We start from the raw sequence: 26095 nt of genomic DNA, 5'->3' as shown, positions 1-26095 counted from the left end.
TTTAAAATGAAAAAAAAAAAAAAATGTGTTTTGGCAGAGAGGCCAGGCACCTCAAGTGTCAGCTCCCCCAGCCTCCTGGTGAGGCCCAGCCCCAGGCGTCCCGGTGCTCCCACTCACTCCCACCACCCCAGACCCCGGGACCTCAGGTTGGGTGGCCTTTGCTCAAAGGTCGACTTACAGTATTGAAAAAGAGGTCATAAAAGAGACCCAAATGACATTGTAATTTTGTAAAAATTCCTCACTCGCTGGCCCGCATGTACTCCCTGTTGCTGTCCCGGCCCCCTCAAGCACCCAAAAGGGAGAGGAGGGCTGGGGGGGGTGGTCAGGGAAGCCCCCCAGTCCCAGCCAGCTCCTCCCGGCTCTGGTCCATGGCGTCGCTGTCCGAGGCCTCCGAATCTGAGGCAGTGTCAGAGGCCTGGGCCTCCGGGCAGCTTCGGACAGGCTTCACAATCACTGCTCGCCGCTGCTCCTCCTCCTGCTCCTGCCTTTCTTGGGTGCCCTCGATGTGCTGGATTGCCTGGAAGGACAGGCTGCGGTGAGCATGGCTGGAGACATGCAGAGAGACACCATCTACACACACACACACACACACACACACACACACACACACACACACACACACACACACACTGAGCATGGCTGGAGACATGCAGAGAGACACCATCTACACACACACACACACACACACACACACACACACACACACACACACACACACACACCACCCCCACCCCAGGCAGGTCTAGAAGTAAGCCTGGCAAAGCAGCAGAGGGCCTGCCAGAGTCAGGGGTAGCAAAACCCTCTGCTGAGCTGAAAAACCCCTTGGAGATGACAGGGCAGGGCTGCTTGGGGGTCACCAGTATTTAGTTTATTTATATGCTTTAAAGTTGGTCTGTTTACTGATAAAAGGTCTTTGTTATTAATTTTATTATTCAATTTCCTGAAATTATGTGCAACTAAAGGTCCAGGGGTTGATGGGCTTTTTTGGTTGATGTTTCTTTCTTTCTTTGTGATGTCGTCAGGGCTCCCAGGGGTCTCTGCCACAGGATGGGTAGAAAAGTGACCTCAGACCTGACCTACAAGGCTATGCTATCATCTGGTTTCCTCCTCTGTAGGAGGCTTAACTGTCACCCTCCCAGCCGCTGCCACCTCCATCCCCATCTCAGGTCCTAAGAGATGGGGGTGAGAGCAAGTTCTGGACCAAACCAAGAGCTGGATGTAGGAAATCTGAAGCTGGGGCTCTGAAAGTAAAGGACCGTCTCAACAAACCCCACGTGGAGGGAAGGAACAAGGTTTTCCAGGCCATCCTGTCCCCCATCTCTGCCTCCTCACCTTTCCCACAGAGCTCAACCCCCACAACCCGGAAAACAGAAACTCAGGAGTGGGGGTGAGACACACACCCAACTTCCAGACCTCCCCCCACACTCAAGCCCTTTCTCACTTCCCTTCAGTCCCTGCTTTCTATCTCCTGCAAAGGGTCTGTCCCCAAAAGACAACCCCCACATCCTGCCCAGGTACCTGCACAATGGTGTCCAGATTTTGCCGGGACGTGGAAACTGAGTTGATGACCGAGGAGGGGCCCATGGTGACGACGTTGATGTGGTGGGAGGGAGTGGGTGGCGGTGCAGGCACGATCACCGTGGGATGGTGGGTGGGGGCCGGAGGGGGCAGGAGCTGTGAGACAGAGGCCCTCAGCCCTTCTCCAAAGGTTCAGGGAGCTTCCCTTCCCTTCTGGCAGCCCCAGAGAGTATGGGATGCCCTTCACCATCTCCCTCTGACCACTGCCTCAAGACAGCCTCTGCCAACCACTTATAGGGGCCCAGGCAGTTTGGAGCCTCCTACCCCCTTATCTTAAGCAACAAAGGAAAGACAGCCTAGAGAGGGGCTTCCAGACATCCAAGAATCCACAGCCACTTCACGGTGAGCACCAAGCAAGCGTTCCAACATCTAATGCAGTAGTGGTCAGGAGTTTAGATTCTGGATTTAGACAGATACGGTTCAAATCCTGGCCCCAGTCACTGAGGGTCTTGGGGGAGTTATTTAGCCTTTCTGTGCCTCACTTTCCTGATCAGTAAAACAACCTTGAAGGGCTGCTGCCAGGATTCATGTACTAATATATGTAAGAAACCTGGAAGCCAGGAATGTATTAATTACTTTTTAGGCCCTGGGTCTGCCCTGCAGCGCCCTGAGGCACCAATGCTGAGTCTGAGAGCTCCAGCGGAGGCCCACACAGCCCCTCCCGGATGCCTCCCACTCACCTGGGTCCGAAGGTGCTGCTGTTCCCGCTCCAGCTTCTCCTGGTGCAGCAGTCGCACCTGCTCCTGCTGCTGCTGCAGCTGCACCTGCTGTGCAATCACCTTGAGCTTTTCCGGGTACATGTGGGCCTCCAGCGAGCGAACCTGGGGACAGAGAGGCAGGTTCAGGGGCAGGGTCCAAACCACACTCTGGCAACTCCTCCAATGTGGGGCCCTCAGGGCTGCTGAGGTCAGCCCCCCCCCCCGCCCCCCCTTGCTCTACCCTTTGCAAAGCGGGCCATTCACTCCTGCTGCAAACCCTAGCAGGAGCCTGCCACCCTCAGGAAAAGTAGTGGGGTAGAGACCAAAATCCTACTGTAGCCCACCAAGCCCTGACTTATCTCCTCTCCTGCCATGACCTCCCTCATGGCATGCTCCCTCACTCCTTCAATCCCTCCCTCCAGCCTTAGGGCCTTTGCCCATGCCATTTCCTCTTTCTTGGAGTACCCTTCCCTCTCTGCCTGGTTCACTGTGAGACTCCGCCCCCTGGCCAATTCCCAACCTCAGCTCTAGTCACTTTGACAGAGAAGCTGTGGGGCAGCCCCTCTAAAACCAGCCCAAATCCCCCTCCCAATGCCCATGTTTCCTGCAGGACCTTTATCACTGCTGCATTCTTACAGTGCAAAATCCTTTGACTAATCCTTCTACCCAACACAGACAGTGACTCCTGAGGGCAGAAGGTACCTGTCTGATTTGCTCTCCACTGGACCCTCCATTCCTAGACCTGGCACAAAGCAAATGCTCCTATAAATAACTGCTCAAGGGAAGCAGGGACAGGAGAAAAGGAAGAGAGAGGAACTGGAACTCCCCCCTACTCCAACCACCTGCCTGCCTGCCTCACCTGCTCCTCCAGCATCATGCGCACTGAGCGCTCTTTGTCCAGTTGCTGCCGTAGCTCAATCATCTCCCGCCGCAGGTCTTCTGCCTTCTCATCCTCCCAGATGTCTGGTGAGCCAATGCCCTCATCCTTGTCCTCTGCCCGCCGTCGCTTGGGGGACGAACCACTCAGCTCCTGGGGACCCCAAGGGGTTGGTGAGTGTGCCTTGACACCCTCGTACCACCACCAATGGGGAGGCTAGAGGGCTCCGTCGCAGCCCTCAAGCTGTCAACCCAGGCGCTCTGGCACTGGAAGCTCCATTCTGCAAATCCAACAATGGCCATAGGCCAGAAATGGAGGCAGAATGGACCTGTTTGCCAAAAATCATCTAGTTCTTTCCAGAGTCGCTCAACTGCACTTTATGGATGGGTTAACTGAAGCCAGGGCAGGAAGGCAAGTGCCTGACGTAGGTGTCAGTGGGGAAGGTGAGGCCTGCATCCTCATCAGAGTCCCAGGCCAGTGGTTGAGCCCAGACACGCCCATGCTAGGAGAAGCAAGCCAGGAGTAGGACAGGTATTGAGGTGATGGGAGGCCTCTGAAGGTGCTACCTGGATGAAGCGCTTGAGTTGTGTGTTCTGCTGCAGAAGTCTGGTCTTCTCCTGCTCCAAGGAGAAGATGTACTCCGCCGTCTGCTGGAGAATGGCTGCCTGAAGGTGGGAGGGACAAGTCAGGGACTCCAGCTGGCAGCATCTACTGAAGCTCACTTCCTTCTCCCTGCTTGAACCCACCATCTACTTCAGGAAGCTCTCCCAGCCTTCACCCACCTTGCTGAGCTTCTCTCCATCTGTGTGGGGGATGAGGGTCTTGAGGGACTGGAAGCCCGCATTGATGCTCTGCATGCGCCTCCGCTCATTGCTGTTGGCGATCTCCCTCCGAATCCGCCGCTCCTGGTCCCGCTGAGTCTCAGGGGTCAGTGGAATGTTGGCAAGACTGCCAGGGAGGGCAGGGACATGCTCAGGCTAGGTGTTCTCCATGCCCTGTCCCCAATGGGCCTCTATCTTTACATTTCATCTCCAGGGGGCCCCAGGTGTAACTTTCATTTCTCCCCCTGCAAAAGATGCCAGACCTATCTGATGCCTACACGCCAGCAGTTCAGGAGGGTGATGGAGGAGCATGCTCTGCGATTCCTAGGTATCAAAGTCACCATGCACACCCCAGGTCTTGGCCCTAGTGGTCTGATCAGCAGGTCTAAGTGGGGCCCAAAACCTGCATGGCCTAGCAAGAATCCCTGTGATTCTGATGCAAGTGGGCCCAGGTGACAATAGGAGACACCTACTCCTGGGACTCCTCTGAGCTCCTTGCTTTGCATATGGACTATCTCCTTCAGTCACAGGCTTGAAGTCTAAAGACATCCCTACTCCCTTTGCATCCCCAGAGCCATGTCTCCAGCCATAAGTGCCCCAAGCCCAGCCCCAGCCACCCTGTGCTAAGACTTCAAAGACAAGACAGATACCACTCCCTCTAGGGAGGGGATGCCAAGCCACCCCTAGAGACAGTTCTCTCCCATGCCCACCTACTCCAAGAGGCAGACCACCCTTTGCCAGAGAAATAAGGCTCCCAGCATGCAGTGGGAAATATTGTGTGATTGCATCTTGCAGGAGCAGCAGCCTGTGGGGTGAGAGAAGGCAGCCAATGGAAGGGGGTGAAGCTGCAGGCTGAGGCACTGGTGGGAGGTAGAGATGGCAACAGGGACTGTGGGCCCAAAGCCACTGCTCCTGAAGGGTGGGCCTGTATGTGGCCTCAAGAAGGCATGTCCCCCTTCTCGGCCCTTTCCTCTAATAACCCCCGCCCCTGACCTGATGGCTTCCAGATGCTGGGCTCCCAGAAGAGGCCACTAGCCCCACCCAAAGCCACAGCCCTGGCTTCCTCCTGAGGCCCCTCTCCTCCAGGGTGTCTGGTCCAGGCCTGGGCTCACACCCTTGGGTCTGAGGTAATAGGGAAAGGACGCTGGGCAGCCCTGTTTCCATAGGTGGGGGAGCCTGGGCTCAAAGAAGTGCCCTGTCCTGTTCCCCTACTATGCGAGGTTCCCATGCCCAGGCCCAGAAAGAAAGGAGTCCTCATGAAAAACAAGGAAGGGAACACATCTGCAACAGCTGGAGATAGCCAAGGCCTTTCCTGGCCCCCAGCCCACCCTATCTGTCCCATCTCAACTCCTCATAGGACATTGCACTTATCCTTGCCCCTTCCTGCACCTCAGCCTCCTCTCCCGACAGAGGGTAGTTGACTGGGGATGGGCCAAGGAGTGGGATCCACATCAGCTGCTGCTGGGAGTCCAGAGACAAGACCACTCCCTCTACCAGCCCCCCCAAGGCCTCCCTGGGCCCCCTCCCCTGCAGGGTCTCGGAATGTCAGTGCTATAAAAGGAATTCATGACCCCCACTTTACAGATGGGGCTTAGGGCTCATAGAAGGGAAGAAAGCAGTTTTAAGGACAGCCAGGTATTTGGCTCCCCCATTTCTGGGCCAGGGGCACCCCACTTCTCCCAGCTTCCCTGCCCCTACAGCAGGACTGACTGGGATAGCTGAAGAGGCAGGCCAGAGATCTGATATGAAGATGTGTGCCTGCCCTTTAGGGGAGGGTGGATTGGAATGGAGTCCTGCCTCCCGGGCCTGGCAGTGCCTTCCAGAAGCTCTATGGTGGGTGGATCAAAGTCAGGAGTCTTTGGGACAAGAAAAAATGGAGAGAGACATCCATAGGAAGCCAAGCCACCAGTGACTCTGTCTGGCAGCATCACCCTCCTCGTGAGGAGAGATATAGGGAGAGAACCCCATTCACCCAGTCGCTGGGTCCTTCCTGGTGATGCCCAAAGGGCAGAGCAGACCAGAGTATTAAGAGGTCAGAAAGGAGCCCCACACCCACTGTTGGGCCACCCTGAGTGCTAGTCCTTACCAAAAGCCAACCTGGAGGGCCTAGCAATAGAGAAATACGTTTCTTTGTTTTTTTGGTTTTTCTTAAAGTCTTTTTAAAGTTCTGACTATAATGTGCTAAGGACTCACTTTGCTGGAATTATCTCATTAAATTGTCACAATCTTCCTCAGAGTTATGTGGCCTTAAGGTTCCTGTGTGAGATGATAAAGGGAATAGCTCAGCAAGTGGTAGGGCTGGGACTTGAACCTGGATTCCAGGGCTCTGCTCTTACCCCCGAGAGGTCACGCCACAGAGCAGAGTGGGCTCTGCACTGTCCCAGAGCAGCACAACCCAACAGACAGGTGACAGTTACCCCTGTAGAAAGACCAAGCACAGCTATGCCCTGCACCATGTAACTCCTATTATCATTCACAGAACTCTTTTACATATTTCCCTGTCTGACTCTCATGAACACTCAGCAAGGTGGCTACAGCATCATATTGCAATGAGGAATCCAGGGTCCTATGAAGGGAATTGATATGCCCAAGGTCAGGCAGCCAGACCAGGGAGCAGCAGGCACCTGCAGGCACCAAAGCTCACACTCTCCTTCCCCACCAGCTGATGGCACCCTCTACTGAGGGCTCACACACACAGCCCGATGTTTATCAGAGCCCTATATGTGGCTGCAAGACGCAGCACCCCAAATCCCTGACTCTTGCCCCTCAAGCCAGTTCATCTGCCCATGAAATCTCAGCTATGGGGAGCAAATCCTCTGCCTCTCCCTTATCCCCAGGATGCCCACGAACTGAGGAGACCAGAGAAGACTGTAGGACCCCAGGCCTGAAAGTCTCAGATGGAAGTTCCCAGAGGGCATGGATTGGAGGTGGTATGCAGTGGCCTATGTTGTCTCCTGCTCATCTGAAGCTGCCAGCCTGGCTCTTCCAAATGTTCCATTCTGTCCTCTTCAACATCAAATTCATAAGCCAAGCTTCCTGGCTCAGGAAACAGCTGCGAGTTAACCTGGTGCAGACTTAAATCCCAGAAAAGACTTCTCCCCAAAGCTACAGTTCCCCATGAGGACCTGGGCTGCCACCAAGACTTTCCACTCTCACTCACCTAAACAGCCCTGGAAGTACAGCTGACAGTCTCTTTAATAGATGCAACTAAGCAGGAGTTCAGACTGCTGGAATCATGACTAACAGAGTGTTCTAATTGGTGGAATGCTGCCTAACAAGGGGTTCTTACTGATAAAGTACTGGCCAACCAGGGATTCCTATAAAGGAAATTAGAATATCCAGCTAATACTTCAAATGCCTTTAAGTATTTTTGCATTTCTATCTGAGTTTTGCAGAAGTAAACATGATTTACAGTCATGTAAAAGTCCTACGCCCACTCCCACCCCAACATCAACTTCAGACCCCTCAGGTGAGTAACAAAGGTGGCCTGGGTCCACTGACACCAAATCTCTTGCTTCTCTTCCTCCCAACTGTCCTCCAACAGTCTTGTGGGGCTGGCCAGGGACTGCCCTGTCTCAGAAATAAGGAAAGGCACCTGTCAAGGAACAGTTTGGGTACTAGCCTCAGGGGCCAAGACCAGAGCTGCCACTCCACTACCAGAGTACCTCCAGACAGCTCCTTGGGAACACCACCAGCATCCCAACCAGAGGCTCAGGGCAGGGAGAATGCTCTTCAGGTCTAGACCCTGACCTGGACCTGTCCCCTCACACTTAGCTGAAGGGCAATGGTTATCCCCCAAACTGCTTAGACATCCCTGCCCAGCTCTAGCCTCTAATTAGCCACTGACAACTCATTTCACACTGCCCCAAAGTCACTCACACCTGCCACTCAACAGCTACACAGTCTGAGAGCGACACAGGATTTCTCCTATATTCCAAAGTACAGAAGGGAGGAAGATAACCCTCACCAAGGATGCCCAAAGTGCTCATCCTTCTCTCTGCAGCAGGTACTAAAGCAGTCCGGGGCCCTCGCACACCCCCTCTGCTTCTATCTATAGACCCCACTCCAAACAGCCTGTCACCCCTGCCCTCAGTCCCAGAACACACCTCATCCAGGCTGTATCCATCAGAAACACCTCCTCCTCAGCTTCTCCAGCCCCTCAGATGGTTGAAGTACAAACTCCAGCTCTGCCACTTACTAGCTGTGGAATCCCAAGCTTAGCCACTCCATCTCTCAAAACCTCAGTCTCCCCATCTGTAAAACGGGGGAATATGGCCTCACTTCACAGGGTCACAGAGAAGTTTAAAAGAGAAGGAGGAGAGCCCTGGCCGGTGTAGTTCAGTTGATTCAAGTGTCGTCCCTGTAACCAAAGGGTTGTGGGTTTGATTCTAGTCAGGGCACATACCTAGGTTGCAGATCCCATCCCTGGTTTGGGGTGCGTAGGGGAGGCAACCAATCAATGTTTCTCTCACATTGATGTTTCTCTCTCTCCCTTCCTCTCTCTAAAAGCAATGAAAAATGTCCTCAGGTGAGGATAAAGAAAAAAAAATAGGAGGAGAAAAGAGAGAGATTGAGGATAACAGGGTGCCTTATTCTTCCAGGGTTAGTACCCAAGACTACAGGATAACCTATGGATCTCCCTTAGAGGGCTGACAAGACCCTTTAGCACCACGAGACTGTGAACTCTTAGGGCAGGGGCCTATTCTGATTCATTCAATCCTGGCACAAAGTAGGTGCCTTGTAAATACCATATCAGGGACCCAACACACATTCAAAAGCGCCTAATTGTTTTCTAACTCCTGAGAGCAGCTTGTTTCTTTCCCAGCTGAGGAGAGTCCCTAAACTCCGGATTCTAAGAGTTTGAGAGCCATTTTAACAGCTACCAGGCACTTTCCATACATGTAGCCACACTTCACAGGTGCTCCATTTTACAGAGGCTAACAGCAGTTAGGTGACAGGTCCAAAACTACAAGCTTGTGAGGACCCTGCGGTGCAGTGCTGGGGCAGGGAGCTGGTGGGGGGCGGCTCTGAACAGACGGGGAACCCTACTAGTCTGAAGGATGGAACAAAATCCACTGGCCTGAAAAGTGAATCCATCTGGCCAGAACGTCCTGTCCAATCCACAACCTCAATCTTTACTGGTCTCAAACCTCACCCCACAACCCCTTCTAAAAACGAACAAACTCAGAGGCCCCAACTCCACACCCAGTGCACAGACTGAGATTTATCTCCCAGCAAGGTAGGCTGAGGATGCCCCCACACCCAGCCCTGTAGGGGGATTCTAATATTTTGAGCACTTGGCCCTTGGGAGTCAGATGGACTCCTCTAAAGGGGAGGCTAGGGTCAGTGTGAAGCTAGGATCAACTACATGAAGTCTGCCCAGGGTCAGGGCCTGTAATGTCCTCTCTAGCATGTGGTAGCTCAATCCCTCCTCCCACTGCCCAACCCTCCTCTGAGCAACCAGCAGCATTTCTCAGGGGCTAAAAGTAGGGCCCTGGGATGGTGGTTAAAGTCCCAGCTCCACCACTTGCTGTAACTATTCCCTTTCCAAGCCTGTGTCCTCATCCCACATAGGAATCATAAAGCCACTTGACTCAGGAAGACTGACAGTGAGGAAAATCTAGCAAAACAAGTCCCTAGAACATATTAAAAGCTCCAGAATTTTTTTCTTTTAACGTTTTACAGCTAGGTCTCCCAGGTGGCCTTTCAGAAGGGCCAGCACTCAGGAGGGCCCTGCTAGTTTAAAGACCCACTAACTGGCCCATTCTCCCTGTAGTTGAGAGTAGTTGCTAAGTAGGGTGGGCGGTGGGCAATACATGTGCTGAGTCTTTCCCCAACCTGGTTTTTCCAGTCCCTGTTGTCCACTAGACTGGGCCGAACCACCTGGGGGCTCCACCTCCCTCAATATCCGTACCTTGCCTTCCCTGGCGCAAAAGCACATGGCCTCAACCCTTGGGAGCCATTTCATTCCTAGAGCAGTGCCTCAGGAAAGGGACTCCAAGTTCCAAACTTGAGCACGCGAGATAACCCAAGAAGCACTGCTGTCTTGCGGGTGGTGTTCAGTAAATAGACAGCCAGGTCCTCCTAGTGATCGGAGTTCTGGGCACCAGCATTTTAAACAAGTGTCCAGGGTGATTCTGGTGAGAGTGGAGCGCGAACTCATCACCCTTTGGTAAAGGGTGGATCTGAAGCAACCAGGGCCAAACTGGGATGAGCTGCGGACCTCGGACCACCCATCCACCCACCCAGCTGGAAGACCTGAGGCTTTCGGTTTATGACTGGGGGAAGGCTGTGGGATGGGAAAGTTTGCGGTAGAGGCCGAAGTGCGGCGACTGGTGAGACTCGGGGCGGCTTCTGGTGCCTACTGTCCCAGAAGCTCCCACACCTGGCCTGCCTCGCCTATCCTGCCCGCGGGGGCCAAGCTTTGTGCGGGGAAAGCGTGGCCCGGGCGCGCCTACAGCTCCCACAATGCCGCACCGGAGGGACTCGGAGAACTACAGCTCCCGCGAGGCGGCGCGCCGAGGTCCGCCTACTCCAAGAGGGCTGCAGAGTCACGTCCAGGCCTCGCTAGTAAACAGCGCCCGGGCGCGGGCGGCGAGGGAGCAAGCGAGAGGTTGCAATGTGCCCATCCGCGGCGTTCCCAGCTAGCCGCGCTAGCCCCTAGGGTCCCGCCCACTCCTACACCCCCACGCGAGCACGTCCCAGACCCCGCTGCAGCCCCGCGTCGTGCAAACACGCACACCACCCGGCTCCCCGCCCCCCCACGCCCGGAGCTGCGGCGTGGCTGTATTGTAGCCTCCCACCCTCGACCCCCCACGCGCTCCTGGGGCCCCCAGGCCCCATGAGGGGGTCGCCCATAGACAGCGATTAAGGAGGGAGAGGAAGGAAGCCTACACGGGTGGGGGGAGAAGGACGCGCGGGGAAGCCACCAGCACCAAGCATGGCCGGGACTGCTGCAGAACCACGTGGGTCTGTTTGCAATTACAAACGTCGCGACTCGCCCGCCTGCAGCGGACAAAAGTGACCGGGGCCGCTCAGGGCCCCCACGTTCCGAGGAAGGAGGGTCCCCAGACGGCGCAAGACCAGAGTGCTGGGCTGCAGCCACCCCGGCAGCTAAGAAAGGCGAACGGGGTCGGCGGCGCGGGCCATGCGAGCGCACACGCGCGCCCGCCCGGGCTGCCTGGCCCCGGGCTGCAATTGTAGGAAGGGGATGGGGGGGAGAAGGAGTACACACCTACAAAGCCCTCCTATCACTTCTTTCTCTGTTTTCCTGAAATGTTGCAAAGAGGGCACCTTCTGAGTGGGCACCATGAAATACTCCATAGCGATCGGCCCCCCTTCTCTGCACGAGCTGGGTCCCGCGTTCCGCCGGGGAATGCAAGATGGAAATCCGAATCAAAGGGCAGCGCCGGACGGAGGTGCAGAATCGGCCGGTCCCAGATGCTGGCGGCGGCGGCGGCGGCGGCGGCGGCGAGGGGAGGGAGGGGCGGGAGGGAGGTCTCTCCGGCCTGCCTCCCCGGGCGCGTGTATGTGTGTGTGTGTGTTTGCAGCTGATCAGATGTCTGTTTCAAGGCGGGAAACAGCTGGTGAAAACTCAGCACTCCCCCGGCCTCCTTCCGCGGAGTAAGGAATTGCATGTAAACAAAGGACTATTTGCAGCGACCCCGGGGCGGCGCGAGGCCAGGGCGAAAGGGGCTCGGGCCCCGGGGCGCGGAGGGACGGCTGGGTTCTGCAGGCCTCCCCCCAGGCGCGGGGAGCCAGGGGCAGCGGGCTGACTTGGAGGGCGCGGCGTGAATGGAGCGAGCTGCGGCCGAGCTACATGCGCCACTATGGGTGATGAGGTCCATCAGCTGACAGGTTGGCAAGCGTTGGGAAAAAAAAAAAAAAGCCAGGCACCGCGAGGGAGCCCAGCCGGTGCGGCCAGGGTCCGGCGGGGGCTGTCCAGTACAGGGTCTGCGCGCTTTGTGGCCCTCGGGGAACGCGCCGCTGGGCCCGGCTAAGGAGGCCTGGGGTACTGCTCAGGGCTTTTCCTTCTTCACGATTGTAACTGCACAGAGTGGAGCCGCTCTGGCGCGCTTCCTCCGAGCTCAGGGCCCCCTGGAAACTTGCGTCACAGCCACCGCTTCCCACATGCAACTTGGGGCCGACTTCGGAGGCCGGCCAGCCTACTGCCTCTCACCTTCCTTCCCTGCCCGGCCCCGGCTCCAAAGCTTGGGAATCCCGGAGCCGGAGAGAGGAATGCAAAGGGGGCGCGCCGAGCGCCTCAGATCGTTGGGCAGCGGGAGGAAGCTGGGGCCCCGGCTGGGAGGGAAAGGTGGAGCAAGGCCAGGACGGCAGCGGCCCGGGAGCAGGCTGCCAGAACGGCTGGGCGGTCTGGTGGCTGCTGCCGGGTCCCGTCCTAACCTTCGACACACACACTTTTCCTCCCCGCCGGGACGCAGGACAGCAGGAGTCTTGGCCTGGGCGGACACAAGGCTGCAGGTTCTCATTCATGGCGAAGCCAAGGCGAGACTTGCTCCTCCGCCAGGGTGCGCTTTCTACTAGGGGTGATGGGCTGCGGCGGGGGAAAGGGACATTGGCTAACGACGAACTTCCACCCCCACCGCCACCACCCGCACCAGGTCCCTACCTTCCTTCCCCAGGCCCTCCTCTGGCTACTGGAGGGTTGACCCCTGGCTCAGGAAGACCACGCCTGCCTTGGAATGTCCTGCCTCCTGCCTACCACCTTTCCCAATCCCATCTGCCTCTTAAGGTTCCGCCCAAATTGTACCTCCTAATTGAAACATTTCTACTAATAACAGAGATTACTGTTATTATTATTAGGAAATATTGTTGTTATTAGATAGTGCGAGCTCCTTGTACATGTTGAGCAGTTTTGCATGCATGTTTTCCAATCCCCAAAGCAACCCATTGGATAGTTCCTCTAAGGACAGAGCCCAAGCCACTTAACCGACAGTCCCTGGAAGGCCTCACTGGGGGGACATGGAATGTGTTCAGGAAATGATGACATCTGGGGACAACAGGATACAGAGCCCCATAACTATACACTCAACAACATGTACAGCCTAGATGAAAAACAGCTGGGAGAAGTGTACTACACCGCCACCGCTCCACGCGCCCCCACCCCCCACCCCATGCTCTTCCTTCTATGCAACTGCCTTGACCGAGCTTGGTCCCTAAGAGCTCTATCACTATCTCTGGCCCCTCCATTTCTGCAAAGGCACCTTCTCACAGAGAGCCCTCAGCTGTCTCAGACTACAAACCCAAAGTCCTTTGGGCTGGATCAGCAGCTCCTGCCCTAAGGCCTGAAATATCACCACTGCCCCCTGCCCTACACTCCAACTCTCTCCCATCACTATGGCAGTAGCACCGTAAATCCCCAAAATCCAGGTGGTCCCCCATTCCCAGGAGGTCCTGTACATCTCTTAATCTGACCTCGTCATCCTCCCCTTCCCAACTCTAAACTCAAGTTCACTATGCCTTCTGAAGCCCTCAGAAGTTGTTCCGCAAAATCCCTTAGATCCTTAACATCTGACACTACCAGTAACCTTCTTGCTCTAAATTAGAAGTCAGCAAACTTTCTGTAAAGGGCATGTAAAAGTTATTTGTATTAGTTTCCTATCACTACTGTACCAAATTACTATAAACCTAGTAGCCCAAGAGATCAGATCCTAATGAGAAACTCGCAATGCACCAATAATACCGAGAACAAAGGGGAGGAAATGATAACCAGTTGCTTTACTGACGTCATTCATAATTATAAGGTATGAGTAAGGGTTGGTTCCCATAGCAGCTGGGCCGGAGGATGCTGCACCAGCCTGTCTCTGGTCCACTGTGGTACGTCCACATCCAGGTGCCACTACCATTCTAGGTTGTCTAGATCCCTGGTCCTGCCCTTCTCTCCCTGAGCATCAGCAGATCTGTACCTGAGCTCATGCACTCCCCACACTCCTTGCTTTCCAGTCCTAAGCCCTCTTAGTCTGGTGTCACAACCCAGTGAAAGGGGTGCTTGCTCCCCTTTTAAGCTACTATCCTTTTGTTTTCTGAACCATTATCTTAACTATGCATGATTATATTATTGCATGTAATTCTCAGAAAAGGAAGCTGCTTCTCAAGCCAGTAAAATAAAATACAGATATGAGTTTTTAGAAACTAAATCTCCTGTTAATGAGGTAGCACCATGATAATGTGTGAAATACTGTTTTTGAGGTCATCATAACATTTGTCATTCTCAATGTCTAATTGATTCCTTAAGAATAACTGAAGCTTGTTCTTTTCTAACTTTTGAGATAGGAATTAAATCACAAATTTTCTGTCATTTTTTCCCCTAAAATATACATTTACAGGTATAAATTTTTCCTTAAGTTTAGTTCAAGCTCCATGCTACAAGTTTTTAACATGCTGGTTCTTCATTATTTTTCATTTCAGAATGTTTTCTAATTTCCATGGAAACTTCTAATTTCTGATTTGTTTTTTGAATAATGTGTATTTAGAAGTGTTATTTGGTGATTTGCAGACATTTAAAGATTTAAAAAGTGTTTTATATTGATTTCTGGGGTTCTTCCATTCTAATAAGAGGGCATCCTCTTTAAATTCAACCCTTTACAATTTATTGAAATCTGCCTTATGACTCAGAATACGGTTTATTTTACTTAAAGTCCCATGCACACTTGCAAAGCCTGTAATCCTGCTGTTATTGTGTTCAGTGTTCCGTATATGCCAACAAGGTCAAGTTTGTTTATCATGTTGTTCAAGACTATCTTTTTTTCCCATATTTTTGTTCTATTATAGCTGTCCCATTTTTCCCTCATTGCTTTCCCCTGCTGCACCCACCTCCCCCCTCTCCCACAGTTAGTCCCCACCCTGTTGTCCATGTCCATGGGTCATTGATACTAGTTCCTTGAAAGACTTTATCTTTGCTGATTTATTGTCTGATTATTCTATCAGTGGGCCCTTGGCTGGTTTGGCTCAGTGGATTGAGCGTCGGCCTGCGAGCTAAGTGTCGCTGGTTCGATCTTCCAGTCAGGGCACATCAGAGAAGGAAAACTCTGACTCCAAAAAACCTCCGCTGCCTTGCGGCATACCTCTTCAGGGGAAAGGCTAAGGGAGTAAACCCCGACAGAAAATCCGGAGCCGGAGTCCCTAAGGCGGTTTGACGTTGTAGTCAACACCGGCAACTCCTGCGGCGCACCTGAAGCCAAGCTGTATTGACTCCGTCTTTCCCTTGGACCCTTCAGCTGCGAAGAGAGGGGGGGTCTGCTGCATGGGCAACAGCAGACCCTCCATATCACCCTGCCCAGGCTCTGTAGCTTCAGCTTCACTGGAGAGGACACTCCAGCGTCATCGCAAGATGTCGATTCAACACGGGAGGAGACAGATACCGTGTCACTCACTCCCGAGTCGGACTGCACAGCCATTCTCGGCGGTGCAGATAGACTCTTGAGAAGCTACACCATCGTCTCTCGAGACGGACGGCTGCCGACGAGTAGCTTAAAACAACACAAATTTATTCTCTGGAGGTCAGAAGTCCAAATGGGTTATATATATTTGGCTAAAATCAAGGTGTCAGCAGGGCTGTGTTCCTTCTGAAAGTTCTGTGGGAGACTATATTTCCTTGCTTTTTCCAACTTCTGAGAGTGGCCCGGATTTCTTGGTTTGTGGCCTTTTCCTCCATCTTCAAAATGTGCAGCTCCAACTTCTTTGTCATCACATCTTCCCCGACCCTCCTACCTCCCTTTTATAATGACCTTGGACCAACCCAGATAATCCAGAATAATTTCCCAATCTCAAAGTCCTTAATTTAGTCACATGTTCAAAGTTCCTTTTGTAAAATAACATCCACAAATTCTGGGGATTAGGATATAAATATCTTGGAGGAAGCATTATTCTGTCTACCACACCACTCTTAGTTTGTGAGCCATACAAAACGAGGCAGAGTTTACATACAATATGCCACAATAATTCCATTCCTAGGTACAGAAGCAAAGAATGAAATGGTGTTCACAGCAGCATTATTCACAAATGTGGCCTGTCCATACAGTGGAATATTATTCAGCCTTAAAAAGAAATGAAGCCCTGGCTGGTGTGGCTCAGTGGACTGAGCACTGGCCTGGGCCTGCAAACCAAAGGGTCGCTGGTTCCATTACCAGTCAGGGCACATGCCTGGGTTTTGGGCCAGGTCCGCAGTTGGGGGCGCACAAGAGACAACTGCACATTGATGTTTTTCTCCCTCTTCCTCCCTTCCCCTCGCTCTAAAAATAAATAAATAAAATATTTTTAAATAAATACATAATTTTTTTAAAAAAGGAATGAAGATATGATACATACAACAACATGGATGAACCTTGAAAACATAATGCTAAGTGAAATAAGCCAGGTACAAAAAGATCACATAGTGTATGATTGCACTCATGTGAAATATCTTAGATAAATTCATTGATAGAAAAAGTAGATTAGAGGTTACCAATGGGAAGTTATTGCTTAATGAGTATGGAGTTTCTGTCTGGGATGATGGAAAATTTTTGGAAGAGGATAGTGGTGATGATTGCACAATATTATGAATGTAATTAATGCCACTGAATTATACACTTCAAAATGGTTAGAATTGCAAATTTAATGTTATATGCCTTGTACCACAATAAAAAGTTAAAAAACGGTCAGTGGGCTGGCTTTGGCCTATGGACAGTAGTTTGCCCTACCCCATTGTTTGTACCAACTCTCCCCTCTCACTTCCCTCCTTATCTGGCTTAGAATTCACAGCCCATCAATATAATCATCTTGCATACACTCTCCCTTTTAGATCTAACCCCAACTGCCCTGCCTCTATGCCCCCAAGCTGAACAGAGCTGAGAAAACAAAATCCCACAACCTTGCTGACTAATTTTTAAATGCCAGACCAAGATCCTTGAGTGGATCCTTGGGAGGCTGGCAATCACTTCACATTGCCCAGTCTATTCCCTCTCCCACTTTCCCCTCTCCACAAGACCTCCATCGCCTCCTCCAGGTCCTCACACTCAGCTAATGACCTCAAGTCCTGTTTCTCTGAGAAAACAGGAGCAATTAGAAGAGAAATCCCACACACTCCATTACCACTTCTGCCTCCCTCCCTGTACCTGTAATGTGTCTGGATGAATGTCCATGCAGAGAACCCTCCCATGTGTTATTCAAAGATGTCTCTCCAGCAGCTGTGGCTCTATTGGATGGTTCCACCACCATGAACAAGCTGTCCTTATTCCCATTTTAAAAAATAAACAAACAAACAAAAAAACCCCATGACCCTACATCCTCCTCCAACTACCACTCTTTTCCCAGTCTCCCTTACCACAAAACCCCTGAAGTGGTACTTATGCTCACTCTTCCCTTCTTGCTCACTACACTCAGCCCCCAGGACTCCATAAAGACTGCTCCCGCTAATGTCACTGGTGACCTCCAAAGAGTTCTGTTTTCTGTCACTATATCTAACATTCTTAAAATTCTTTTTTTCTTGGCATCTGGGACCCCCACCCCCTGAGGCTACAGTCCTCACACCTCTCCTGTCTACACAGTCCCTACTCTTTGAACAACAGTTCCAGAAATAACTGGAAGCCATGTAGTGTGGTTCAGAATCCAGACTGCCTGAAAACCAGCCTGAGTGACCCCAGGAAAGTTTCTCAAGCTTACTCAGTTTCCTCATCTGTAAAACAGAGGCCTTGTCCTAGCTGATGTGGCTCAGTGGATTGAGTGCCAGCCTGCAAACCGAAGTGTCACCGGTTCGATTCCCGGTCAGGGCACATGCCTTGGTTGCAGGCCAGGTCCCTGGCTGGAGGCATGCGAGAGGCAACCGATCCATGTATCTCTCACACATTGTTGTTTCTCTTCCTCTCTTTCTCCCTCCCTTCCTCTCTCTAAAAGTAAATAAGTAAAATCTTTAAAAAACGAAAAAGAGAGAGAGGCTGTACCACACCTAGCTTGCAGGTTGTCACAAGAAGTTAGTGACATGCCTGGCATCAATAAGTGGTTAATATATCACTGGTACCCAGTTGCCATAGGCAGCAGTGACCATAGGTGTCTGAGCTGGCCCAGGGAGAATGACAGGGTTTGGTGATATGCAGGAAGGGACAGAGGAGAGTCCAAGCTCCCCCAGCTCCCCTGCTAAAACTTGCAGTTGAAAGGGAAGAGATGGGTTGTAAGGCTGACATTGAATATGGGGTTCACCTGCTTTACAGTAGAGACAACTACACAAGAGATCAAGTGTGAAAATCAGCCCACAGACTGCTTGCCCTTTAAAAGAAAGGTCTCAGACCCTGACCAGGTAGCTAAGTTGATTAAGAGCATTGTCCAGATATGCCAAGGTTGCAGGTTGAATCTCAGTCAGGACACATATAAGAATCAACAAATGAATGCATAAATAAGTGGACCAACAAAAATCAATAGCTTTTTAAAAAACTTCTATTTATTTTTAGAGAGAGGGGAAGGGAGGGAGAAAGAGAGGGAGAGAAACATCAATGTGTGATTGCCTCTCACGCATGCCCAATCAGGGACCTGGCCTGCAACCCAGGCATGTGCCCTGACCAGGAATTGAACCAGCAACCCTTTGGTTCGCAGGCCCAGGCCGGCACTCAGTCCACTGAGCCACACCAGCTAGGACTGAGGGATTTTTTTCTCCCTCTCTCTAAGTATCAATTTTAAAAATAAGCCATCTTTAAAAAAAAGAAAGGTCTCTATAAAGAGAGTAATTAAATAACTGCACGTGGATGAATGGATGATCCCTCTTAGAAAAGCAGATCATCTACTAGGCTGGCATCCAGGACCCTTCCCCCCTCTTCTTATGGCCCAACCCCCAAATTCCAGGTAGGAAGAGTGAATGAGAGTCATCAACAGTCTATTGTTGAATGGATATACAAAATGTGGTCCATCTTACACAATAGAATATCACTCAGTCATAAAAAGGAATGAAGGGGAGGGGTGGATGGAGGTGGAAGAGAGTATAAGGGGAGTAACTGGTAATGAAAAAAATACAATAAAAATAAAATTTTAAAATAAATAAAAATTAAAAGGAATGAAGTACTGACACATGCCACAACATGGGTGAGCCTTGAAAACGTGATACTCAGTCTAAGAAGCCAGTCACAGGTCACATAATGAATGATTCCATTTACATGAAATGTCAAGAATTAGCAAATCTATAGAGACAATAAAATCAGGGGTTTCCAGGGAATGAGGAGTTAGACAGAAATGAAGGGCAACCTCTAATGGGTGTGAGGGGTTCTTTGGGGACAATGAAAATGTTATAAAATTGATTGTGATGGTTATACAACTCTGAATATACTAAAACCTCTAAACTCTACAATTTAGGTGGGTGAATTATATCTAATAAAGCTGTTATTTTTAAAGTGACTTTATTGACCCTAAAGAAGTACAGGGATCCCCTACAGCAGAGGGTTCCAGAGATCCCTTCTTCAGCCCAAGTGGGATCTTGCTGCTCTGACGGTGCCATTAGCTCAGCCCTTCTCAGAACCTGCCCTCATCCCAGAATGGCTGGAAGCTCAGGTGAGAAATATGTACCCTAAGAATGAGGGTTTAACTGCAATCAGGAGTGGGAATTGTAAACATGGCAACTGCTGCAGCACCTGTGGGGGGATGGGGTTGGGATATAAATTTTTCTCATTTTTTAAAAAGATTTTATTTATTTATTTTTAGAGAGAGGAAAAGGGAGGGAGAAAGAGAGGGAGAGAAACATCAGTGTTTGGTTGCCTCTTGCGTACCCCCAACTGGGGACCTGGCCCACAACCCAGGCATGTACCCTAACTAGGAATCGAACCAGCAATCCTTTGGTTTGCAGACCGGTGCTCAATTCACTGAGCCACACCAGCCAAGGCAGATTTTTCTCATTTTTATCCTACATGTGTCTAGAATACTATTCTATTGCCATGTAATAAATTCCCACAAATGTATTGACTTAAAACAACACCTGTTTATCATCCCACAGTTCAGGAGGTCAGAAGTCCAGGCATGACATGGCTGGGTTCTCTGCTCAGGGTCTCACCAGTTCAAAATCAAAGTGTCAGCAGTGGCTTCAATTTCTGTTTTCTTTTTTAAATTTTTATTTATTTTTAGAGAGAGGGGAAGGGAGAAAGAAAGACGGAGAGAAACCTTGAGCTGCCTCTTGCACACACCCCAAGTTGGGGCCTGGCCTGCAACCCAGGCATGTGCCCTGACTGTGAATCGAACAGGTGACCTTTCAGTTCACAGGCCAGCACCCAATCCAATGAGCCACACCAGCCAGGGCTGTGGCTTCAATTTCATCTGAGGCTCTGATCCTCTTCCAAGATCACTGGATGATGGAAGAATTCAGTTCCTTTCGGCCATAGGACTGAGGTCCCATTGGCTTGCTAGGTATTGGCTGGGGTCCACTCTCAGGTCCTTGTGCTGTGGCCCCCTCCATTTGATCAAAGGAGCATCCCACACAAGGATCCCTCTCTTGATTCAAATCTCTCTAATTTTCTCTTCCAGAAGCAGCTGGAGAAGAGTCTACTTTTAAAGGGCTCATGTGATTAGGTCAGGCTAATAGATATTGTTAGCCTGACATTATCAGGATAATGTCTCTATCTCAAGGGCAACGGTGCATATATAGCATAACCTAATCATGGAGTGCTACCCTATTCATAGGTTCTGCCCACACTCAATGGGAGGGGAGTATTTGAGGGCAAAGGTCACTGGGGGCCTTAGGAGAATTCTGCTACCATAGATGAGGGAAACATGAAGGAGGTGCAGAGAAAATTAAGGGACTTCCCTAAGGACATACAGAGAATGGAGATGGAACCTAAACAGGAATCTAGGGCTCCAAACCTAATTTGAGGCTTTTCTTTTAAGCAAATATGCCATGAATTGGGGGGTGGAGCATGTTGAGAGATGGCCTTTCGGGCCCCAGCATGCTCTGGTAGATGTGGGGAACTCCAGCCTGTTTGGGCATTGGGGACGGTAGTGGATACAAGCTCTTGGATCAGGAATGGAGGCCCCATAGAAGCAAAAAGCTCCTGCCTGGGAGGGGATCCTAAATACTTCCAGGAAGGCAGAATGGGGGTCAGACATGCAGGGGTTTGGAGTAAAACCCAATATCCCCCAATACCCTGGTCCGTTTTTCTTACCCTAGACACAGGGATCTCTGGGCCAACAAGGCTGGGGTTCCCCAACCACTAGGGGGTACCTGGCACACTTGATGCAAATAAAGGGCAAGCAGAGTGTACACATTTGGAGAACTCAAAGCAGAGACTGGGGTGAAATGGCTGACCTCTGTCCTCCTGCACCCACAAGGCCTTGCAGATCTTGGGGACACTGAGCTTGTCTAGGAGCCCCCAAAGGCCCTGACCTCCAGATGCCAGCTTCCTTTGTCCAGCCCAGTCTGATTCACTTTGCTCATAAGCAGGCCCTTGAAAATTGGGCTGAAACCCAGAAGACTTGGAAAAGACAGGTGTTTTACAGGCAAGGCTGAATGGCAGGTATGTGGCTCAGCTCCTGTGTCCTGAAGGGCAGCTTGAAGGTCACCCTAAATGTTCCTTGCGTAAGTTCCAGCAAAGCAGACGTAAAGATCATAAGTGATCATTTGCTGCTCTGTTGTGTTTATGCAAACGAACAGGATAAATTAAAACTGGACTTAATGTGGTCCCTTTAATGACAAGGAGGGTAATCTTAGGGAGAAAAATTGTGATTCACGGAAAATCACAATGCTCAGTGGTAGATTATAAAGTAGTGCAGCTGTTTTTAAAGTTTATTTTCATTTAAAGTTTGTTTTCATTTGAAAGTTAAACTAAGTGTGTGACATCATCAAAAATGCCTAATTTATAGGCAAGAAGAATGTCAACTGCCTTGCAACTGGATGTCTTTCCAATAAGACAGTCTTGCAGATTTAGAGACTGGTTTGTGAGTTATGTTGTGTAAATTAACATGTGTGTTCTGTTTTCATAGGGCCTAAGCCTATGATCTCACTACCTGAGTGATTTTCTGTACAGTACTCCTTCACTTATTGTGGGTATTACGTGCTAGACAACCCCCCACCCCCCGAGATAGGTGAAAATCTGCGAAGTAGGAACCTTACATTTATTTTAATATTTATATATATTTTAAGGCTTTATAAACCCTTCCCACACACTTATATACCGTTCCCAGTCCCTTATTAACCTTTCCCACTCCTTTATTAACCTTTTCCACACTTTCATAAACACTACTTATGTTCTTAAACATATTCTACACTCTTAAACCTATGTAACTTTAACAACATATGTATACAGTACTGCAAAATCCCGCGATATAGCAAAAAATCCGCGATAAATAATTAAATATAATATTTTTTTAAATCCCGCGATACAGTGAGGCCATGATAAGTGAACCACAATATAGAGAGGGACTACTGTATGTATAGGCCTCACTTAATCCTGTCTGCATCGCTGCCTCCCAAGACTCAATGGTTTGGCTGAACAAAGTGGCTGGTTGGTCAAGCATGGGGTGGTCTATGGGCTTCACTTTAAAACTGGTTTCTCTTTTCTATCCTAGAGGCTTGGACAGAAAGAGCCCAGAGGTCTGAGGGTGGGGAACCTAAAATATTCCCCTCAGCCCAAACTAAGTATAGTGGGCAAAAGGGTTTTGGACAGGTGAGATGTGCCTGGCACATCTTCCTCCAAAAAAGCCTTTTTTTCCCCTAATGTGGGACATTGAAAAATTAATCCCTGCCTTTTGTCATCTAGTGGTTATGGATTGAATGATGTCCTTTAACTCTGTTGCCAAATCTGTTGCCCCCAGAATACAGCAAGGATTCCAGCCTGTTAAACCAAGCACGCCGGTGTCCGAGGAAAGCCAACTGACCTGGAATCTGCAAGATCCTTCCCCATGTGGGAAGGCCACCCTCCCCTCCACACCCCCACTCTTATTAGGGATTTCTGGACCCAATGATAGGTAGGACGACGACCATGTCCAGCTTGAAGCAGCTAGAGGAGCTCGAGACCTTCGCCCATTGTCCTTCATAAGATTATGAAGGGTCTTAAGTATGAGAGGGGGGAATTGTTATTTTTTATTATAAAAAATTAATTAACTAATTAAAAAAATATATAGGAAAGGGTGAAGCCAAGGAACTTATATGCATGACCCATGGACATGAACTAAGTGGGGTGGGATTGCTGGGAGAAGGGGGTTACTGGGCAGAAGGGAGCAAAAGGGAAAAATATTGGAACTACTATAACAACATAATCAATAAAATATACTTTAAAAAAAGAGAAAAAAGAAAATTTGGCTGGAGTCTACCTGTGACGTGTCCCCTGTACCCCTTCTCTGGTTCTGCTCCCTGTTTCCAGGCTCGCTGCTACAGCCCATGAGGGTGGGCTACTGCCCTCATCCCTCTTCTCTCCCTTCCATGGTCAGCACTCAGCTCCTCTCCTTACACTCCAGGGTCAAGTTTCACCTCCCTCTGTGAGGTACTTCCCCCTAGGGAAACATCTCCTGCTTTTCACCATGTCAACAAGGAGGAACTAAGTATTCCCTGCTTCAGTTAGGTGCATTCCCATTATGAAAATTCAACATAGGACCACCCTGGCTGGTCTGCTTCAGTTTTAAATCAAAATGGCTGACCACTTCCTCAGTTGATCTCTGTAAGCACACAGTTCAGCTGTGACAATCCCACCCAGCAAACCAGGGAGGAGCCTGAGGCAGGGCATAGCTGGAAAGCTGGGACCTGACACCCAGTCTGAGCTCTTCCCATGGGAGTGCAGGGAAGGGGAGGACAGAACTTGGAGCCTATAAAAGAAGAGTAAATCAACCTAGGGATCAGGGGGGTATGGCAGAAAGGATAAAGGATCAGCAAAGTTGCCACAAGAGATCAGGAGAGAGCATCTGAGGTTCAGGACAAAGGTCACAAGGACAGGGTAAGAGGTCAGCTGAGGGTGCTCTCAAGCTCAGAGAGGATGTCCAATGTCTCTCTGGGCAGCTGAAGCTTCTCAGAGGAATGCAGAGAGGTGAGGGAGAGGAGGGAGGATGTCCAGTCCCACCTCAGGATGGAAAAGGATGGGGCTGAGGCTGGGGCTTGGGGCTGGGGCTGGGGCTGGGGCTGGCCAGGCCAGGGGAGGGACAGAGGTTTGCTCTGATGAGAAAGCAGATCTGGGTGGCTGTGAGGGGCGAGGCAGCCAGGAAACAGGAGTAGCTCTCCCCAGGGAGGGGTACTCAAAGCCCCATCATGTGCAGGGGGGAGGCACATGGGTATGTGGGCACAAATGGTTAAGTGCCTCTAAGTGCCAGCTGCTGCTCTGGTGGCTTTACTAGAATTCCCTGTTTTGTCCTCACTACAGCACCCAAGTCTATTATCATACCCCAAGGGACTAGCCCAAGATTGCCCCAGCTAGTTGGTACCAGCACCTGGCTCCTTGCAGGCTCCTCACAACCTCCTATGGCTTCAGGACTCACCTGGGACTAGTGGCCCAGCCCTGACCAAATAAAGCCAGGTACAAGAGGGGTTTGTAAGGAACCCAGCCAGATGCAGTGAGGAATATGGAGGGAGAAAACACAGTCTATGTGAAAGGACAAGGTCAAGTATGCAGTAACAGAGAACCCACGTTCTATGGTTGGCTGTCAAATGTCCAGGCAGCCAAATAAAGGAATGACTCCTAGGGATCAGGGAGGCTTTGGCTTCAAGTTTGGGCAGCCAGGGGGAAAGGAGACAAGATAAAGCCCAGGAAGGGAGCCAGGCTAGAGCAAAGAGACTGGTGTCAGGATGGCTTTCTCCTCCCTCAGACCCTGTGGACCTTGAGCCCCTGCTGCTATTTCCAATAGTGAGCCACTGCCAGTACATGGGGGCGGGGGGTGGTGTGTGTGTTAACATCTGCCTGGTGCAGTGGCCTCTGCAGCAGCAGCAGCACAAGGTGATCCCAGTTAACTCAGAAGTTGAAATGTGAGAAGCAGAAGGAGAGGGGCAGGGCTGGGAAAGGCTGAGCAGCAGCAGCAAAGAGGGCTTCCCTGGCAAGAGCTAGAGGCTCCATTCTGGTGGCCAGAAGAGGTCCTCCCATCCTTGACCCATGTTCCTTCTGAATGACTGCCCCTCCAGCCTCCAGGCTGTGGCCTGTGGCACCCACTCAGAGTGGCCCACCAGGCGGCAGGTCTGTGCTGCAGATCTGGGAAAGGAGGACCAGGTCAAGGCAACCAGCAGAGAACGACCAAGCCCTGCCCAGCTTTGCTAGGAGCACTGAATGGGGAGATGGGCAGAAGGAAAAGTGGGGAGGAGGACAGGGAGGTCCCTTGGGTTCCCTATGTCAGAGGCTTGGCCTTGACTTTCCCTTCCTGGGGCAGAACTGAGTCGTGGAAGCCCCTCACTGCTCCAGGGGCAGGGCGACACACAAAGCTCCTGCCCCCTCCCTGGGCCAGCCGCCAGCCTACCTTTGCAGTGAGGACTGACCAGAGACAGGCAGCTTTCCAAGTCTGTGTTAGATGCTGTGTACTGAGCAAACACCTCATCTCCCTTCTCTTAGCTCCACAATCACCTAATCAGTGTATCAGTAGGTAGTATTAGTATGACTCCCCACTACAGATGAGCAAATATAGGCTCAGAGAGGTTCAGAAACTTGCCGGAAGCCACACAGCCACAGTGGCAGAGCTGACTGGAATGAGGGCTTGTCTGACAGCAGGACTTGTACACCTACCCACTATGCCATGAGGGAAGGAAGGTGGAAGAAGCAAAGTTCACCAGCAGGTAAACACAGGTCTGGGTGTCAAATCCAAGGCAAGAGATAAAAGGCGGCTTTGGGACCCCCAGGAAAGCAAAGTGGTACAAGATGAAAATGTCTTCAGAGGCAGCAGCTAAATGCTTTTTCCCAGATCTGTGGATGAATCTGCAAAAGTAGGGACCTCCTGTAACCCCCTGAGGTGTTTCCCTGGGGCCATAGGATCATCACTGAGTACTCACCTTGACAGAATATGGAGCACATCTGGGGCCTGAGATCTGCATCGCCCCTGTTGGAAGAATCAGCAACACTTACTGTGGGACAGCGCTCAGCAAGGCTCTGCTAAAAATGAACAGAAACACCTCAGTAGGCATTACAGGGCCTGGTGGCCAGGAGCCAGAGAATCCCAGTGCTTCCAACTGGACCCACCTCTACGAGCCTCAGTTT

The 26095-nt window shown here is 51.0% G+C and overlaps 1 protein-coding gene across 2 annotated transcripts; it reads right to left on the bottom strand.

The window, feature by feature from the left end:
* Positions 1-9: 9 nt before the first annotated feature.
* Positions 10-26095, bottom strand: TFAP4 (transcription factor AP-4). Of its 2 annotated transcripts, XM_090277117.1 has the most exons (8): positions 26078-26095; positions 25891-25990; positions 3936-4101; positions 3720-3818; positions 3136-3306; positions 2259-2399; positions 1519-1674; positions 10-517 (listed from the first exon to the last, which is right to left on the bottom strand). In XM_090277117.1, the coding sequence occupies exons 3-8, from the start codon at positions 4008-4010 to the stop codon at positions 323-325; spliced, it is 837 nt and encodes a 278-aa protein (XP_090133243.1). In that variant the 5' UTR covers positions 4011-4101; positions 25891-25990; positions 26078-26095; the 3' UTR covers positions 10-322. The 2 variants fall into 2 exon arrangements, with proteins under 2 accessions (XP_090133243.1, XP_090133242.1); XM_090277116.1 differs by lacking the exons at positions 25891-25990; positions 26078-26095 and adding an exon at positions 11209-11441.

The sequence above is a fragment of the Furipterus horrens genome, unplaced genomic scaffold, assembly GCF_987537825.1.
Source record: "Furipterus horrens unplaced genomic scaffold, mFurHor1.1.pri manual_scaffold_5, whole genome shotgun sequence".
NCBI lineage: Eukaryota > Metazoa > Chordata > Mammalia > Chiroptera > Furipteridae > Furipterus > Furipterus horrens.
Note: the sequence above shows the minus strand (reverse complement) of the source record. Positions and strands in the feature narration are given on the sequence as shown.

Bases quoted from the DNA above. Each gene is read 5' to 3' on its own strand.
- TFAP4 (XM_090277116.1), bottom strand. From the start codon at position 11,297: ATGGAGTATTTCATGGTGCCCACTCAGAAGGTGCCCTCTTTGCAACAT. The intron at 4,102-11,208 runs GTGTGTACTCCT...CCTCCCTGGCAG, and splicing joins GTGATAGGAGGGCTTTGTAG to TCTTGCCAACATTCCACTGA. The intron at 2,400-3,135 runs GTGAGGCAGGCA...CTCTGTCCCCAG, and splicing joins GCATGATGCTGGAGGAGCAG to GTTCGCTCGCTGGAGGCCCA.